Source organism: Aythya marila, assembly GCF_965140915.1.
Source record: "Aythya marila genome assembly, chromosome: 9".
In the NCBI taxonomy this organism is placed as follows: Eukaryota; Metazoa; Chordata; class Aves; order Anseriformes; family Anatidae; genus Aythya; species Aythya marila.
Window position 1 is genome coordinate 25,301,162 of NC_139050.1, and position 18,502 is coordinate 25,319,663.

At 59.6% G+C, this 18,502-nt stretch overlaps 1 protein-coding gene across 3 annotated transcripts in view; it reads right to left on the minus strand.

The window, feature by feature from the left end:
- KCNAB1 (potassium voltage-gated channel subfamily A regulatory beta subunit 1) overlaps positions 1-18,502 on the minus strand; it is a 39,590-nt gene that overhangs the window by 16,615 nt on the left and 4,473 nt on the right. Inside the window, exon 1 of one of the 3 annotated variants that reach the window (XM_082766740.1) lies at positions 13,164-13,491. The exons of the other annotated variants lie outside the window; for them this stretch is intronic. Within the exon in view, the coding sequence (XP_082622866.1) occupies positions 13,164-13,384 (221 nt within the window). The 5' untranslated portion in view covers positions 13,385-13,491. Of the gene's footprint in view, positions 1-13,163; positions 13,492-18,502 lie in introns of those variants that run through there. 3 annotated transcript variants of the gene reach the window in all.

Sequence of the window (18,502 nt, forward strand, 5' to 3'; positions counted from 1 at the left end):
GGGGCACTCCGCTTATTCAGCCGTGTGCTCTTCATTCCCCTTCCCACTTCCCAAAGCAGCCCCAGAAAATCAGCACCCCCCACCTCGCCGTCCCCGGGCCGCCCTGCAGCAGGCGCAGGGGCTGTTCTGGCTCCCCCCGCGGATCGGGGCTGCAGACAAGATAATGAGCCGGGAGGCCGGGAGACGTGCTGCATGTGAACCCCTACCCTAACGTGGAGCTGGCGCGGCAGCACGAAATGCCCTGCTAATTATACCCTCCTGCTTTAACCTTCACATCACAGCCGGATCTGTGCAATTTTTTTGCCAGATCAAGGTATAATTTGGGGACCAGCTCTTTACCTTCCGCTGCGGAGCGCAGCGAACAATTACTGCGCTTTTTTTTTTTTTTTTTTTTTTTGATTTAAATAATGAATTATTTAAATCCAAAAGACAGAACAGAACCCCCCAAACCCTGACTTATCGGGGCCTCAGCTGTGCTCAGAGAGCCCCAGGCTCACAATATGTTTGGGGCAGGCACCCACCCAATACCTTTTTCTAAGGAGAACACTGACAGACCCCCAGGTAATAAAACCCACTGTGTGCATGGTGCTGGCACAGGCAATGCCATCTCCCCCTGCACACAGCGTAACCCTAAAAATGAATCTGAGCAGAAGCATCGCGTTTGACTTTCCAAAAGCTGTCCTTGCTGTTGACTTAGCGTGCAGATGAGCGGGGTGCTTGGAGAAATTTATGTCTAGGCTGAAGAGCCAACACCAGAAAACGCCAAGCCCTGTAAGCGCGAGATCCTCCCTGCACACTGAGTTCAGAAGCTGCTCGGCTGGAGGAAGGGTGCCAGTACATCGTGCACGCATCAGAAATTCAACTCTAACCAAAGTCATCTGATGTAGAAACGGGGTGGCTTACCCTGTGCATTTTCCATGAGGTTTGGCACCGGGCTGAGATGAGCCAGGCTGAACCGCTCTGAGGTGCGCTTCGCCTCACCCTGCAGCAGCTCGGCAGCGCTCTCTCTTGTTCATACACCACTTCCCACTGCTCTGCCTGGCTTCTCCCACCTCTGACACCTTATTGCAAGACCAGAGGGCTGGCATCTCTCCGGACAAGCCCCCTCCAGCCCCTGCTGAGCACAGGAAGGTGTCACTGGCTGCTGGCTCCGGCTGCAGCACGGGGCAGCCTTCAAACTGCTTCCAACCACCTGCCCGAACCTGCCTGGGTTTGCTTTATCCCAGACTTGCACCATGAGCGAGGCCTGAGAAGCATTCCACATTGCCTCCCGGATTATTTAAAGACAAAGCCTAAAGCAAAGCAGCTTCATTTGCAGGGAGAAAAGAGAATGAAAAAGAAAACAAACCAAGAACCTCCCCAAGAGCCACCTCACCCAGACATCGCTGCTCTAACCCAGTCCTGCTCCTGAGCACAGCTCACAGGGACGGGGGGACGGCACCAGGACAGAGGGACAAGTCACCCAGCACGGATGCACCTCAGAGCAATGTCCCTAGGAAGAGAAGGACGGATCAAAGCAATAGGGAAAGTGTTTCTCCTGTGTCTTTGGCCCCGCACTCATTGCAGGAGAGGACGCACCAGGCTGCAGCAGTAGCTGAGCATTCTTCCTCTCTAAACTTCCCAAGATTTACATCTAGGCAGAGGTGGAAAGATGCAAATTCTGCAAGGTGCAGCAAATTTTATGGTGTTTGGATGAAAAAAACGCAGCGTTTTGTCAGGATGCGACGCAGTCAGCGAGATGCCGCAGCAGCGCGCCCGCGGTGTCCTGGCTCCCTGCCGGCGGCACCGCGCCACCCAGCCCGCCCCTGTCCCACTCCTGTCCCTGGGGATCAAGAAACGCATCGGGTCCCCATGCAGCCTGCACTCGGAGGACTGATTTTGTCCACCAGAAGCCAGTCGGGGGGATTAATTTAAGCAGACCAAAGCACAGCTCCAGGCTGGCTGTGGAGCAGTGAGAAGTGGCAGCTGCTGCGCTCTGCAAGGGGGCCAAAAGGGGAGAGCCCTGCCCGTGGCTACACCAAGAGGGAAAAGCCCTGTCCAAGGGGCAGAGCCCCCCATTGCACCAAGCAGGGCTGGCCATTTGCTGTCTGCTTCCCACATGTTCCTTCTGTGGGACCTAAATCTTGCGTCCTTCCCATCCGAGGCGAGCTGCAGCCCCTGCAAACAGTGGGCTTCACACAAGGGGAGGAAAAAGCCCCAAAAGCCAAGCTGTGCACGCTGGTCTTCTCTCCTGGTGCACATCAGAGCAGCTCCTCCAGGTTGTGCTGGGGCCATGGGTGCAGGAGGGGAAGGCCTGGCAGCTCCCCAACAGCACAGCTCGCAGCTCCATGGCACAGTTGGGAACCCAGAGAGGCGCAGGAGCAGCACAGGAGCAGGGCAGGAGTTTCCCTGGACCAGGCTTCTTGAAGGCGAGGGCAGGCTCGGCTCCCAGGGACGTACCAGTGCCATCAGGCTCACCCCAGTGACTGCATCAGTGGCTCCAGACCCACCGGAGGCTCAGGAGAGGCACAGCATGCCATGGCACAGCTTGGCACGACCCCTCCGGCCATGCAGCACCCAGGGTGCGAGGTGGAAGGAGAAATTTCCACATGGAAAAACCTTCTCGAAGTCCACAGGGCCGACGGGAAAGCGTTGTTCATTTGTAACTGCAGGGGGACAACCAACAAAGCCAAGAACCTGCCACGCAGTTTAGCTTTTTAACGCACGCAAAATTATCCTCATGAAAGATGATTTGGGTCTGGACCTGCCTGGGATGCTGAATAAGCCTGAATAAGCAAAAACCTTTCCTTTCTGCAAAAGTGGGGGGGGGGGGGGAAAAAAAGTATTTTGCTTGTTAGCCATTTTGCTGCGAGCGAAATAATGAGCGAAACCAGGAGAAATAGGAGGCGGAGAGGTGCAGGATTTGAGGGATGTGTGAGAATCGCTCACTGCACGTCTGAGGCCACGATTGTACATTCATGAGAAAGGCAAAGACGGCAGCTTCTGACCTCGGGAGCTTTCTGGTTCAGCATCAGGAAGTTAAAAAGCAACAGAAATGGGAAGAGGGGGAATAATACATTCAGCAGGAAGCACAGAACAGAGACAGGGTAACGAGAGGCACCCGGGATAACGGCTGCCTGTAAGGATTCGGGGGGAAAATCACGTTTTTTCGAGAACCTCGGGAACAAAGGAGGCTGCAATCCCTTCCCAGGGGAGCGCTCTTTGTAACGCGGCACTGCAGGCAGATTAGATTACGTCTGAAATAAATGTTAATTTTAGGTAAAAAGACAAGAGGGCTGAAAACGGAGATGAATATTTGGCGCTGAAAAGCGAGGATAATTTGATCACAACGCCGAGCCCGCTGCACTCCTCCTGCAAGGGCACGCGATGGGACCGAGCCCTCTGGCTGCAGCTGGACGCAGGGGGACACGAGGAGGTTGGGAAGCTCTCCCCTGGCTGCTGCCTTTGCTTTTTTAAGCCTCGTGCCCCCCGAGGACAGCCCCTCCTGTATGCAGGCTGCTCCCTGCCTCCAGCCAGCCCCTCCTTCACGTGCTTTATGGCAACTTTTAGCTTAATTATTTCCTCCGAAGGGGAAGCGCTGACGGTGCAGGCAGAGCCGAGCGGGACCCAAAGGGATCTGTGATTCATTGCTCCCTTCACGGGCTGCTGAGCGGGGCCCAGCCTGGGCAGTGGTGAGGTGCTCGGTCACATCCTGGGGACATCCAGAGCTGCCGGCATCCTTAATTAAAGGAGAGGGGGAGAGAACGTGCCTGAGGAGCAGCCCGTGCCATATGGCAGGAGTGGCACTTGTCTCCTGTGGCACGGGGCAGAAAGCAATTGTAATTACTCACTTTTAATTAACTCTAGCGCAGGGAGATGGGTTGGAGCACCCAGCGATGGCTGCGGTGCCAGAGGCAGCCACCCCGTGGGGAACAGCCCCACAGCCCACACCGACACCGCCCCCAGCTCCCCTGGGTGCCCCCAGCCCAGCTCACCCCACGGGCAGGGGCACCCAGCCCGGGCAGCCCCCCAGGAGCCCCAGGCAGCCCCCCAGGAGCCCCACGCACCCCTCCTCGTGCTCCCACAAGCAGCTCCCCTACACAAGGCAGCCCACACCTGCAGCCCCTTCTGGCAGTGATTTATGGCCTGAGCCTCCTGCGCTGCTTAATCAACTAATTAACCCGCAGCTGCATCCTGCAATGGCAAAGGGACAAAGCAATCGGAAGCAAGCACAGGCTGCTTATCCAGAAACACCCCAGAGCCACCCTGCTGACCACCCCTCGCCCTTGCAGGTGGCCCGCAGGGAGTGGGGGCAGGCTCAGCAGGCGGTCCCCAAAGCAGCACCACGTTCCCCTGTCCCTTAATGCTCATTTTTCGCCCACCTCCCTCTGCCAGCTCCCCCCCATAGCAGCAGCACGGCCCCGGGGGGCTCCCTGCCCCATCCCCAGCTCCTCGGGGGCCAGCACTGGGAGTTACGGGGGTGCCCTGCATACACCCCACTGCAAATGGCTCAAAGCAGCCCCGTGTCTGGGAGAGGTGGAGAACAAAGAGTGTGAACCTACACAGCAGGGACAGCCAGGTGGCTCGGGAGATGGGGATGCTGAGCAGCTTTGCTTCTGAATCTGGTTAAAGAGCAGCTTCCAATGGCCCCAAGTCAAAAATGTGATGAGGGAACCAACCAACCTGTCTGTATTCCTATCCATCTGTCTTTCCATCCATCAAGCTACCTGTCCGTCCGTCCGTCCATCCATCCATCCACCCATCCACCAGAAGTGCTGGGTGGAGGGGACGCATCCTGCCTGGGCCAGGACCCCTCGGGGTGACCTCCTGGGGTCGTGCTGGAGCCCCCCACCCAGCCCTGCTGCCCTGCAGCAGCCCGGCACCCCGTGCCCGTGAACATCTGTATAGGGTGAGCCCGGGGCTGGGGCTAAAGGCCCCCGAGCCACCCGGGTGGGCAAAGTTGGGAGAACCAAGGCAAGGCTCTCCTGTGTGCAAACAGCAGGCGGTTCGGCTCATTGTTACAAAAATGTACAAAAATGTCACCGTTCCTGAAGCTTGCAGTGGGAAAACAACGTTGCTTAGAAACATCCCCATTATTGCTTCAGAACAGCTCCTTTTTTGCACGGAAAATGAATAAAATATGTAATTTGCTCCCTGGAAAAGCAGTGCTGCACGTCCCAGCCAGACCTGGCAAAAGCAAAGCCCACCCCACGTTGCTCTCCCCTCCAGCACGGGCTCCGAGCCTCTCACCGGGCACCGGGCTCTGGCCACTTCCCCACTCCGTGCCAAGCTTCTCGCCCCCCTGTAACACCAAATCTCTGCGGGGCGAGTTCCCCTCCAAGCTCTTCCCAGTCCCCAGCACTTTTCCAAGCCCGCTTCTTCCTTCCTGCTGCAGAACTCCTGCACGCCCCGCTGGCACCTCGTGCGCTCCCGGAGCTGAGGTTGCACAGCCCCACGCCCACCGAGCAGGCTGCAGCCCCGGGGCTTTGCTCCTCCAGCTACAGCTCAGCCCAGACTTACTTCTCCACCTCCTCTTTTAATGAAGTGGGCAGCAGGAGAAATCTGGAGTGCACAGGAGGGAGCAGGAGGGGCTCAGCCCTCCCAGCCCTCCCCAAACACCAGCCCGGCGCTTTGCCGACTGGTTTGAGGCTCCTGCTTCCCTCCGCCGGCCTCCTCGCAGCCCTGGAGGCTGGCAGCACGCTGACAACTTTGCAGGCAGAGTCTGCAGGAAAAAAAAAACACAACTTGGCTGGGAGCACGGCACCGGCTGCTTGCTGGCAGCCAGTGCAAAACGCTCCGCTGGGGGCCCCGGTGCCGCCGCGGCACAGCTGGGCGCAGGCCTCCTGCCCTGCCGCGGCACCAAGGGCGCTTTGTGCTCCCATGGGTGCTGTGGGGAAGTGACACTGGCCCGGCCTCACCCGTCCCAAGGGGAACTGGCACCCGCCAGCCTCCTGGGATCCCCTCTCTCAGCACTTCTCAGCGTCCCCGTTCCCTGTGAGCGCCGCTTGTCGCGGCTCAGCGCGCTGCAACAGCCCCGGGTGTGAGTGAGCTCTGCTGCTGGCAGAGGGCAAGGCAGCGCAGACGTGTTAATTCTCTTCTTTAATTAACTCCAGCGCTTTCCTGCCTCTCCCCTTAGGTTTAATCTTGCCTCATCAGCTCAAAAAGAGCCGCAGAGTTTAGGAAATTGCTGGGTGCCCCTCCAGCGAGCTCTGCTGGTGCGAGGGGCGTCTCTAAGTGGTGTGGGTGGGAAGGGAGAAAAATAATGGTTTCTGACTCCCATTTTGTGAACAAAACACTTCACAACATGCACAGCAGTTTCCTTTAAATTACAGCCCGTATTAGCAGTAATTGCAGCGATGCAGAACCTCGGCTTTCCACTCCCTCGTGGATTTTAAAACCGCTTACTGCCGCAGAGACAGCGAAGCGAGGGGCTCTGTGCAGGTCTGGACACCGGCACGGCCTCGGCAGGCAATAGCCACAGGCAAATGCAGAGCCCAGAGCCCACGGCACCCTGCTTCACCCCCTGTAATCCTGCAAAAACACCACAACGCCCCACCGGCCCCGTCCCTGTTCCTCCATCTCAAGGCAGCGCCAAGTTCCGCCCGTAAAATGGGTTACTGCGGGAAAAGAGGTTAAAACCTTTGGCTCTGGAAAGCAAGGACCGTGGTTTTTAAACCAAGTCTTAAAAGAATGCTCCCTCACTCTCATGTGAGCCACGCTCCTGCCGGTGCCCCAGAAACGTTCCCCATGTCTGAGGGTGCCTGGAACTGGGGCTGCTCGGCTCGGGCCAAGGAGCCGAGGGCACCCTTCGAGCTGGAGAGCTGCAGCAGGCACGCGGGTAGCCCTCTCCCTCACAAAGCACACGGAGCTGCAGAAGACGCCGGAGCGCTGCGGATCATCCAGCAGACACCTGAGGGCTGGGAACGAGCTCTGGGCGCCTTGGCTGAGCACCAGCACTCCCCCAGCTGCGTTACGGCCCAGCCCCGGTGCCGCTGCCTGTGCTCTGCCATCCCTTCTGCCTGCGGTGCTGCAAACCCAGCTGGATCCGACTCCAGCCCTGCTGGTCCCCGCAGCCCGGTGCAGGTGCTCCAGGAGGAATCACAGCTCGCTGGGGGTGTGAATCCAGCTCCGTGCCCAGCCAGGCAGGGGCGGAAAAGGATTTCTGGGTGGCAAAAGCCTGAGATCCATGGCTGGGCTCATGCTGGAGATGCAGGAGCCTGGGGACGGCTGGCACAGCACACTGGGCGGGCAGCAGGGTCCCAGGCACCAGGGCAGCGGGGTTCCCGCTGGGTCCCCGCTCACCAGGAGGATCCCGAGCTCCCTCTGTCCCCTTTTCGCCTTCCCACGGGGGCTGGGGAGGTGGTGGTGGCTCCCACTGCTGCGTGTGAGCCGCTGCACAGGCACTAAGCATTGAGCCAGCGACACAAAACGGGGGGCACGGCTGAACAAAATAGCTGCAGGGGCAGGAGAGGAGAGGAGAGGAGAGGATCCATCAGCTGCAAACCAGCCGCCAAGCGAGGAGGCGGGTGCCGGGAGGTGGGAGCACCGGCTTGGCATCAGGCGAGGCAGAGCCGAGGCGCAGGCAGCGCGGGGACCGGCAGATGTCTAAATGGCATCTGTGCCCCCTCCCTTGGCTCCCGTCAGCACTTTCCAAATCATCTCCGTTACTCGCAGGGCCACCGGGTGCGTAGGTGGCCATCTTCGCTGAAATTCCCCAGAATTTTTTTGGCTGCCTCCTCAGGAAAGTTGCGGATGACGCACCAACATGCAGATAAGGGGAGCCGAATGGGCCGCGGCCAAGCGCGGGGCGCTGCTGGCAGGCACACGGCGCTGCCGGCCCCCAGGAGCCCCCCAGGAGCCCCCATGGGTGCCCCCGTCCCCAGCACCCTGCGCCCAGCAGCCAGCACAGCACCGCCTCCGGGTGCCAAGGGGGCTCTGACCACGCTGTGCCCACAGCCTGCAGCGAGCAGGGGCAATTAGCACAGCAATCAGCCTGCTTGGAATTCAATTTGGATCCTGCCGGAGCAGCCACGCTAAAATAATAGTTTTAAAACGTGTAAAACTGTGCACTTCACTAGCCATTAAGCTAGCAGTGTTTCTACATCACCTCTTCTCTTCCATCCGTTTAGGCATTCAATTAACGTCGTAACGCAGCCTCTAAATGGAAAAAAAAATCCCAAAAAGGAGCAGCCTGGGACCAGTTTTAGCAAGCACTCACTCTGCTAGTTCTGAGAAGCAACCCGGAGAGCCAGCACGTGCTGCCTGGTGCCAGAGGTGTCCCGCAGCCACCCAGCCTGCTCCAGCCCCGCCGCAGGGGACACCTCCGGTGGCACGAGGCGCAGGCAGGTGACAGGCACCCAGTGCCGATGGGGACGTCCTGCTGAGATGCTGAGCTCCCCAGGTGAATGGGCAGAGCCTCGTGGGGAGGCTCAGGGTGGGCTCAGGCACAGGCAGGCACCAGAACACCCTGCTGTCACCTGCCTGGTGGCATTGCCACCTGCAGCCACATCCGCCCATCGCGTGGCACCGCGGCTGGCACGTTTTGCGAGCCCACTGCATGGCTACATTATTTAAAAGCCTCCTGATAATATCACAGCTTCCACTCTGCTTCAAAAGCCACCTGCATAAAGAAATGACACGGGGGACACAGCCAGGCCCAGCAGCACCACGCCGAGCTGCTCGGCACCAGGACCACAGGGCACGGAGCAGAGCCCCCCACGGCCCAGGCGCTCGGGGTGGGGGGTGTCACCCAGTATTTGTGTGTGGCTCCGGGAGGGGATGTCCCAGTTCTCTGTCAGACACCATCAGGGCCTTCACGGCAGCACAAATCAGCTCAGATTTTGTTTACCCAGCCGGTTGCCTTTTCCCCATCTTTGAGCTGTTCCTCCCTCCTTTGTGCCCGTTAAAAGCTGCAGTCCTGAGGGCAAATGCGTGGTGAACTTCAGGGTAAACCCTCTCTGCTCACCGGAGTACTCTTGGCTTAGAGCAATAAAGCAAAGAGCAGTCCGTGAACCATAAAAACAAACCCGAATTGAAGAGACCTACCGAAATAATACGTAATTTTCTATCGGAATAATTGGGCTGTTTCATGCCAGCGCTTAAAGCCACTCGTAACTGCAGCAAAAACCATGAGCTCCGAAATACACGGGGTAGTCCTTGGGGCAAATGTTTGCAGCAAGAAATAGGAAAATGGGAGACTGGGGTCCCGAAGGCCTGCGAGGAACCCCCTGCTCTCACCCCTGCCCCTCCCGAAGCACCACGGACCCACCGTGTGTCCCCACCCCGATCTGTTTGGCTGAGCCCCCCCTCGTGCACCGCTGCCCATCCACGCACGCTGCCCGGCATCTGCACACACAGCCGTGCCTCCGCGGTGCAGCTCCCGCATTACTGAGGCCATGCTTCTGCAGCAGCTGGAATAAAAGCAGCACGCTTCGAGCTCGTAGCCCTCAGGTCCCCCGGTGCGTGTCTGAAGGAGGGGAAGGAACTGCTGGGGAATGGGTGCGGGGGGACGATGCCCCGGAGCGGCGCTGCCTGCTCGGGTGGGGATAAGTGTGGGAGAGAGTTTTTAATCGTGTTCGCTCGTGGATATGGGTTTGGATTAGAGGGTAGGGCACCTCGGTCCCGTTTTGTGCCCCTCGCTGCAGGTGGGCGCAGGGCAGGCTGTGGGGAGGGCAGCGCGGCGCCCACCGCATCCCCCGTGGCCCACGGCCGCCCACCGCCGCACCGAGCGCATCAGCAGCTCCTTAACAAAGCTCCCACAAGAACCCACGGTCTCAGGCACGCAGCAAAGAAAAACACCTCCAAATTGCTGAGGAATTCTCAGCTGGAGGAACGCAATTATCTCCGTAGGAATTTGGCCACGGCACTGCCTCGGTGCCCTGCAGGAGGGTCCCACAGCATCCCCTCAGCCCCAGCAGCAGGAGCCCTGTTTCACCATTCCCTGTGCACAGGGTCGTGCCTGGGGAAGGGCCCGTGGTGTCCCCGGGTCCTGCTCCTCTCCCTCTCGCCTCCTGCCTCCTTCTGTGCCGGTTCGGGAGCTCGCAGGACGGAGCTCACAGGACGGAGCTCTGCAGCCTGGAAAGCAGCAGCACCCAGGCAAGGAGCCAGAAAAAGAAAGCAGAGAAGGGAAAAATGCTCGGGCCACCCTGCAGGGCTGCCTGTAAGCACATCGGGCTTCAAGACCAGCCCGTGACCCAGCAGGGAGCTGAGCACGCAGCACATCTTCCAGCCGGGCACACGGGTGCTCTGCCCTTCCCCAGCCTGTGCGAGCAGCTCAGAGCCAGCCATGGGGAAAATGCACACGGTGAACTCCACCTGCCCGTGTTTGCAGTTAAAAAGTGTTTTGTTTCAGCCCCAACTCGAGTGCTGCCCTGTGCAGGGCTGATGGCACCCTGCTGGACACGGCGTCTCTGCGGTGCTCGTGGTGTGTGCCGGGATCGGGGCTGGGGCACAGCCTCACGGACAGCTTGGCCTGGGCTGGGTGGTACATTTAGGAAAAAAAGAGGCAAACGAGGAGGGAGGAGAACCCAGTGTGCCACCTCCAAAAGGGCTGAACCCCCAGCCTGCCCCGGCTCCTCCCGAGCTGAGCATCCATGGGATGCGGTCTGCCCTTTGTTCGCAGGGACAATGCAGCAGGCTGCACCACCGCAGCCACACCGAGCTCCAGGCCAGGCTCCAGGCGATCCCCAGCGCCCTCCCCGAGCCCCCGGGCAGGATGCAGCCCCCAGGCACCTCCACAGCTCCGCAGGCAGGAGCGTGTCACCGGCGGTGACGCAGAGGTGGCAGCCGGGGAAGCCCGTTCTGAGCCATGGGCAGCACACGCAGCCCCGCAGCGCGGCCGCACGTGGGCTCCTTTGCACGTGGGCTCCTCCGCACGCAGGGGCTGGATTCCCGCAGCCACGCACCGCTTCCTTCCCACCGCCTCGATGCCCAGTTGATGCCACGATCTGCTCCGAAGGCAAGGAAAGGAGACGGAGCAAAGTAAACACAGAGGCCGGCTCGCCCTCGCGGGAGCACACCTGAATCCCAAATATTTGCAGATATTCCCGAAAGGACGCATTCAACCCAGCGAGCTTTGTGTTCTGCACGCCAGTTTGCTCTCTCATCTGGAGCAAAGCCAGAAACGAGCCGCCTGACGAAAAGCCGGCTCTGCCACCCCCACCGCCCCGTCACTCACGCTGTCACCACCTCCCCGCACGTCCCCCCGGCAGGGCAGCACTGCTCTCCCCACCGCCCGCCGTCCCTGTCCCCATCCCCGTCCCCGTCCCCATCCGGGCTGGCACCATGCCCCACGGCGATGCCCCGCGCCCCATTCGGCCGCAGCACCCCCATCTTCTGCGCAGGGTCTCACGGGGTGTGGGGGGGAAGGGGGCAGGTTTATCTATTTTTAGCACCGAGCGAGAGGCATTTTAACTAGCGTGTAATTTTAGGTGGCACACATTGTAAAGCTTGTCAGCGGTGACATAATGCAAGCAGAAAATGCGCTGGGAAAGACTTCAGCTTGACAAAAGGGAGCTGAGGACCTCGCAGCGTTGCTGTTGCAGCCACTGGGAAAAGCTCTTTGGCTTCTCCAGGCGCCGAATTTCCCTCAGATTGAGGAACCGGAGGGGAACACAAAATATCAGCCCCGGCACTGTCGCAAGGCGCCTTCCCCTACCAAAGGTTATCTCGATCCAGCAGCACCACAGCTGAGCCGGGAGGTTTAGTCAGCTCTTTCTCCAATTTCCCCTGCCCTGCTTCTCTTGGGGGAGAAATCTTCTCTAGATATGGAGAGATTTAGGAGCAGAACCAGGGATTAGTCATAAAGATAAAACATCAGCCCTGTCACAAACGCGGTGCTATTCCTGATGCAATCCCCCAGGTCTCACGCAGCCGGAGCCGGGGGAGCTGTCAGAGCCGTGCCGAATGCCAGCTGGAGAATTCAGTCTCTGCGATTGAAATCTTATCTAGGAATAAGCCAGGGATGATTTACAGAGGCCCAACTTCGCGAGGCTGCAGGGGCGGGTGGCCGTGTCCTGCGGGCAGCAGGGAGCCGCAGCCACCCCGCGTGGCGGTAATTGGGGGAGCCCTGGGGACACGGGCAGAGAGAACTGCTGACAATTAGCACGCAGCGCCCGTAAGCCTAACGAGCAGGAGCTGTGGCTCGGTAACAGATCACAGCCCTGACTGTGCTCTGGGGTCCTAGACACGGCAGGTTTCGCTGCTGCTGTGGTGCAGGAGCAGGGGGGGCACGGCGCCCGTGGAAAGTTGCCGAAGGACGGCACCAGCGCTCCGGCATCCCCCCCGCTCTGTCTTCACCCACCCTGCCTGTGCCTCTCCCCCAGGGCTAATATGGCAATTTGTGTAACAGCCACGCTGCCTACACCGAGCCCCGTGCGAGCTGCACGTGCAGCCGGACTGCGTGCACCCGTGCTGGGAGCCAGCCCGGAGCAGTGCCCAGCACCACCCCGCCTGCCCAGCACGGCCACCGCAGCACCGGCCGCAGCCCCACAGCCCCTGCGTGTGGGGGGATCCTGGGGCAGTTGGACATTGCCCCGGCCCCACCGCCAGCCCCTGCTGACCAAAGGGACGTCCAGAACAGGAGCAAGCCACCGGCAGAGGCAGCGTGAGCCTCCCAGTTCGAGCTGAAGGTGTGGCAGCGCCCCTCAGCTCCCCGCACGGAGCGCTTCGGAGACAAGCAGCAGCCCTTTGTTGTCTGTCCTTCCCGGGCTGGGAGCGACAGAAACGCGCGATGCACGAGGTGTTGTAGGGGAAGGCTGCCGTTTTTCTCCTGCATTTCACTTAATCTGGCTCTCGCCCCCTCCCTGCTCTGCGCACCGGCCGGGGAAGTCTGCGTGATGCTCAGGACGGAGCGGCACCGGGGGCAGGCGCTTCCCTCGCCCCATGCCTGCTGCAGCGGAGAACTTTTCCCGGCCAGCCTCAAACCCCGCTCCGCTAATTGATCTTCCTGCTCATTAAGCGGAGTGCTCTGCGGAAACCATCTTAACGCCAGCGCTGCGAATTGACGGGGATCGCTCGCACCCGGCAGGGGCTGGGGGCTTCGCAGCACGCCACGGGGACGCGCCCCCGCCCCAAAACGCATCCCGCGGGGTCCCGCCGAGGGGCCCGGCTCCATCGCCGGCCGCTGGGGACCCCGGGGGGGGGGGTGGGGGGGGGCACCCGGAGGGGGAGCGGCGGCCCCTTACCTGTATTTCATGCCAGTCTGCTTGGCGGTGGACTCCTTGAGCGAGATGTGGTGCTGGGGGGTGAAGGTGCCCAGGCTGCGGGCGATGATCGCCACCGTCCGAAATTTGGCCCGGGCCGCGCTCACCACGTTGGGGGCGGCGGCGCTCTGCTTGCCGCTGAGCCTCTCCTCCCCATTGCGGCTCTTCAGGCTGTGCTCCGTGCAGGCGATGGACACTTGCATCGCGCCCCGACGGAGCTGCCCCCCGGGACCCCCTCCCCGGTTCCCCCGGGGCCGAGCCGGGCCGAGGCGAGCGGGGCGCGCCGGGGGCTCGGGGCCGCTCCTCGGGCACCGCCGCCTCCTAGTCCGGGGCTCGGGGCGACATCGGGGCGAGACCCCGCGGCCGGCCGCCGCCTCCCCCTGCCCCTGCCCCTGCCCCTGCCCCTGCGCTGCCCGGCTCGGCTCTGCCCTGCTCGGCTCTGCCCGGCCCGGCTGTGCCGCAGGCTCCGCAGCGCTGCGGGGCTCCCCCCCGGTCCTCCCCCGGTGCCCCCCGGCCGGGCTGGGCCCCTCGCTTGCCCCCGCCGGGCGCTGCTCCCGGCTGCAGGCGGCTCCCGGCAGCAGCGAGGGGCGGTGTGACGCGGCGGGAGGGGAGGGGAAGGCGAAGAACGAGGGGGAGGGCGGCAGGAGGCGTGCCGAGCCGGGCAGAGCCGGGCAGAGCCGTGCCGAGCCCCCCAGCACCGCGTTGTTCCCCCTGCAAACCCTTTAGGGGCGGTCCCGGGGGTCCCCGTCTCGGCCCGGGGCCGGGACCCCCCCCGCACCGCGCGTCCCGGGGCAGGGGGTGTCGGGGCGCTGTGGCAGGGCGGAGGAATCGCTTCCCGGTGATTTCCAATAGGTGATCGATAGCGGATCGTACGGCACAGCCACAGCCCCCCCGCCGTGAGCAGAGCCCCCCTGCCTGCCGTCGGGTGCGCGGCTGGGGGGTGGACCCCTCCCCGCGAGGCCTGAATTTGGGGGTGAACTCCTCAACGATAACGCACGGGGCTGACCTGCCAGACCTCTGCGAGTCTCCATCTCGCACACAAGACCCAGCTTCAGACCAGTTCCTACACACATCGTCAATAGCTTAGTGCCACAGACCACAAATAAACGCCCTAAAATACCCCAAAGTGTGACACCGGGAGCCACAAGCCCCGCGGCCATCGCCACCTCTCCCCGCGCCCTGTCACACCGAGGGGCTCCGAGGAGAGAAGGGACTGCTCCCGATGAGACTGCTCCCGGACCAAAGGGCGTTCAGCTTGGAAGTGCCTCGCTCAGCACAAGGTCATCAGCCCCCGTTTAGAAAAACCCTAAAGCCAATGCCCCCCCTTCCCCCTGGCAGCCCCATGCACCGGCCCCCAGCAGCGCCAGCTCCACGCGGCTGCCCCCAGCCACGGCCCCCCGGGTTTTAGAGGCTAAATCCTTATGCAGACATGCCAAAAATCTGCAGCCAAGGGTTGCCTAAAGCCACATCTCTGCGTGCTGAAGCGATCCGGGTCACAAATAACGATGCCATCTCAGCCGTTTTAAGCTCTTTAACTGAAATCCTTCACTGTCAAGAGAAGGCAGCGACTTAGCAGAGCAGTGAGCGCAGCCCCGGCCAGCACCAATGTCACACAAGCCCCTCGGCAAAGTTTCCTCGCTTGTAGTCTTCCTCTTCAGCAATACGTGGAGTTATTTTCAGCTTCACTGTATTTTATTTAAATTGTGACTGTATAGATACAGATACCGTACACTGGGGGGAGGAGCAACTCCTTACTCGCATGATTACTCCGTGCTGCAGGAATTGAATTTATATTTCAAAATACCCCCCAAAATAATTATATAAGCTTAACAACACAGCAGCAAGAGGACTATGGCCATAACGCCACCCCCAAGTGTCCCAGGCCATTGCTGCTGGGGGCAGCTCCAGTTCTGCCTGGCACCTCTCTGCACTGCGCCGTGGGACATGGGCTGGGTGGCTGCAGGGGAGCTGTGGGGAATCGCCCAGCTACAAGAGAGGGTTTGCTGCATGAGAACAAAACCTGCACGCAGCCTGGCTGCTAGAATCGAGTGCACCACAGCCCTCAGGTCCCAGGCACTGCACCGCACTGTGGCCATCGCTGCTGTGTCTGCAGCTTTTGTCTGCTCTGCACAGGGAAAAGGGAGCTGCAGGCACGCTACTGATATGATTTTGGTGCTCATAATACAGCTTTAACCACGTTGGACAGTTTGACAGGTGCTCGGCGGGACTTTGCATGCCATACAGTTGGATCGCATTAACCTCAGGAAGCTTCACGGAAGGTCAAAAAACTCCCCCAGCACCACGGTTGTGGCATGATCCTGCCACAGAGTGCAGCCCTGGGACTCGCAGAGCTCTGTCCACCCAGCTCCCAGCCTTCGTGGCTTTGTGCATCACCCCAAATCCTCCACCGCCAGGTTTCTGCAGGGCAATGTGTGCCTTAGCACAGCAGGACACGCTCAGTGAAGTTTCGTGTTACCTCCCAGCACAAGTTTCAGCAGGCCGTGGGGAGCTCTGGCTACAAACAGCCCGTGCTCATCTCTCAGCCATTCCTCTCCATCTCAGAGCTGCTTGAGACCAGGTTTCCCGCTGGGCTAATTACTTCTGATGGCAGCAGTTCCGTTACATCTCCCTAAATTGGTCTGATATGTACACGGGCGAGATAACAAGTGTGCATGGTGAGCGGAGCCACCCAGGAAAGCAGAGGAAAGCCCCGGAGCTGGAGCTGGGGGCTTGATAAGGAAACGAGCTCCAGGACAAAAGCACGGGGCTGATCTCAGTTTCCCATGGAAAACTTAAATTTGCATTCATAATTGCACTTGAGGAAGACTCATCCAAATTCCCATGAAATATTTTCAGTTAAAAACCATCTTTGCAGCAGATTTTCAGCACTCAGCCCTGGCAGCATGGCAGTGCGGGCGCCCCGTGCTGCACTGGTACCATGGGCAGCAGGGGAGGATGGCACCGGGTGTTTCTGCCGGCCTCTGTGAGCTGTGTTACAGGTTCTTCAGGGAGGGAAGAAAAGATAAACAAATCAAAACCAGCATGAAAATACCATAGTTTGGGTTAATTCTAATCAGAGCTGAGCAGGAGGCCAGCAGGATGCCACAGCTGCACGCGGCTGTCCTGCAGAAACAGGTTTTTAAAAATAAGCAGCACTGAAGGGGAAAATGTGCCCAATTCCCTACAATTTCCCAAAGCTGGGGAAGGCAGCAGCAGGCTGCTGAGGGATGCCAACAGCTCGGCCTCTGCTCCCGTGGCCACAGCAATTCCCTGAGCTGAGCCCCACTGTTGGGAAGCCCGGTGGGGTGGTGGTTGGCACGAGAGCCCAGCGGCACTCCGAACCCACTGCTGAATGAAGTCCTTGGCAAAAGAAACATGAAAAAGAACAAAAATGTAATTCCTGCGTTTTCTCCTTGCACAATGGAATTTGTTTTAAAGGCGTCTGGTTCAAAACTACAGCTGGGAAAGGCACCCATAGAGCACAATTATTTACAGAATTCCTTTATTGGTGTTTTGTAGGGTTTGGGGTCTGTTTGGGGTTCCATTGGCAATTCATACATCCTACAGGGACCCGCTCAAGAGCAAACTTTGGGCAGGCAGCGGGCAGCGTTCACACAGGACATGCTGGGCCAAGGGCCACCCCTGTGCCTCCAGCCGTGCACTGCAGCCCCGGCACAGAAGGGCTCTGCAAGGATCCTTCAGCTCAACGGGTTGCCCAGGTCAAATACCCGGACACTTTCCCGCAGATGGCAAACACCCCCAGCCGTGTCCACGGCCCTAGGCACTGCGCTGCTCCCCTTTTCAATACAGGAAAGTCAATTTTCCCATTTTATCTGCTCGATTCTTCAGGTGACCGAAAGCCATTGCCCTCCAAGACGGGGTCTGGCAGCGAGCGTCATTTTAATGCACCCGATTAAAGCACTCAGAGCTGTACGGAGCAGCTCTGCCTCATTCAGATGCTGAGACATGCCAGAACGCTTTTGCTGTCTGATTATCTGAAATGTTGGACGGACTTCAGGCCGTATTTCAAGCCCGATCTGGCTCTCCTGGAGCACACCAGTAAAAAGTGCTGACTCCAGCCTCTGCTGCACACAAAAGGGATTTTTTGCTTTTGTCCCTGGGCTGTGCAGCCCTGGGACCTGGTTCCAGCAGAGCTGGTAGTCAGGGCAGGGCATCGGTGTGCTGCTGGCAGCAAAACAGCCCCGGAGGAGGCAGCGAGGCGCACGGGGCTGGCAGCGTGTGGCCAACCCTTTGCCGTGCACTAGACCACGCACACAGAAAAGGCAGCTTTTTCCCCAGGATCCTGGCACCGCGTGATTAATCGATGTATTCCAAATAAAGCTCAGCCCAGTGTGTTGTTCAACTTGTCTCTGCTTATTGAATAGTAAATTCCAGGCAATTACGTACATTATTCTGCCATCCATATGCGTCAAACACCACCCCGGCATAATTTGTAACAGCTCAAAAACTCCAAATTAACTTATATAAAGAAATATGTTGCTAAGGTCTGAGTCTTCGGAGCTGAATAATAAACAGCTCCGCTCCGTCCTTCCCGGGACGCACTACAGCAGATGGATGACTAATTATTGCCAATAACTTCTGATCTGAGATGCGCTGGCAAGGGCTCAGAGCAGGGGCGAGCCGAGCGAGACGCTGCAGCTCCCAGAACTTTGTTCCGACCACGAGCCCCATGGAAAACGTCCTGTCTGACACGGGAAACACCACGGAGACCTTGCCTTTCACTCCAGCTGCCCAAGCCACGCCAGGGCTCGTGCTCTGCCTTTTCCCTGCTGCAATCCACCCTGCTCCACCATTTCTCTCTTTTGTCCCTTTCCTTTTCTATTTTTTTTTTTTTCCCCTCTCAGCAGTTATCACCTCGACTGCAGCTACCCTGAGATTTATTCAGGTCCCTTTTCCCAGCGTGCCTGGACAGCTGCTGGTTTCAGAGCTGTCTCCGGAGCATTTGGACACGCTCCCCGAGGACTTCACAGCCTCCCCGCGCCAGGCAGCGTCTGCGCTGCTGGAGTGACACAGACGCCGCAGCGTCGCCTTCTCAAGTCTTTCTGGAGCGGGGATGAAGCCAAGCTGTGATGAAACCGAGCACTGAAAATTAAAAAAAAAAAAAAGCTTATCAGCCGGCAGCAGGCCTGCAGCAGGCACTGGAGCTGCAGGAGAGAACAAAGTTGCCTTTCAAGTCGGCCTCCCCCAGCTCCTGCCGGCGGACGCAGCGCGCAGCCCGCTGCCCGCGGTGCCACCCGCACGGCCGCACCTCCCCATGGGCGAGAAACATGGGGCAAACTGGTGCATTTCGGTCAGTTTTT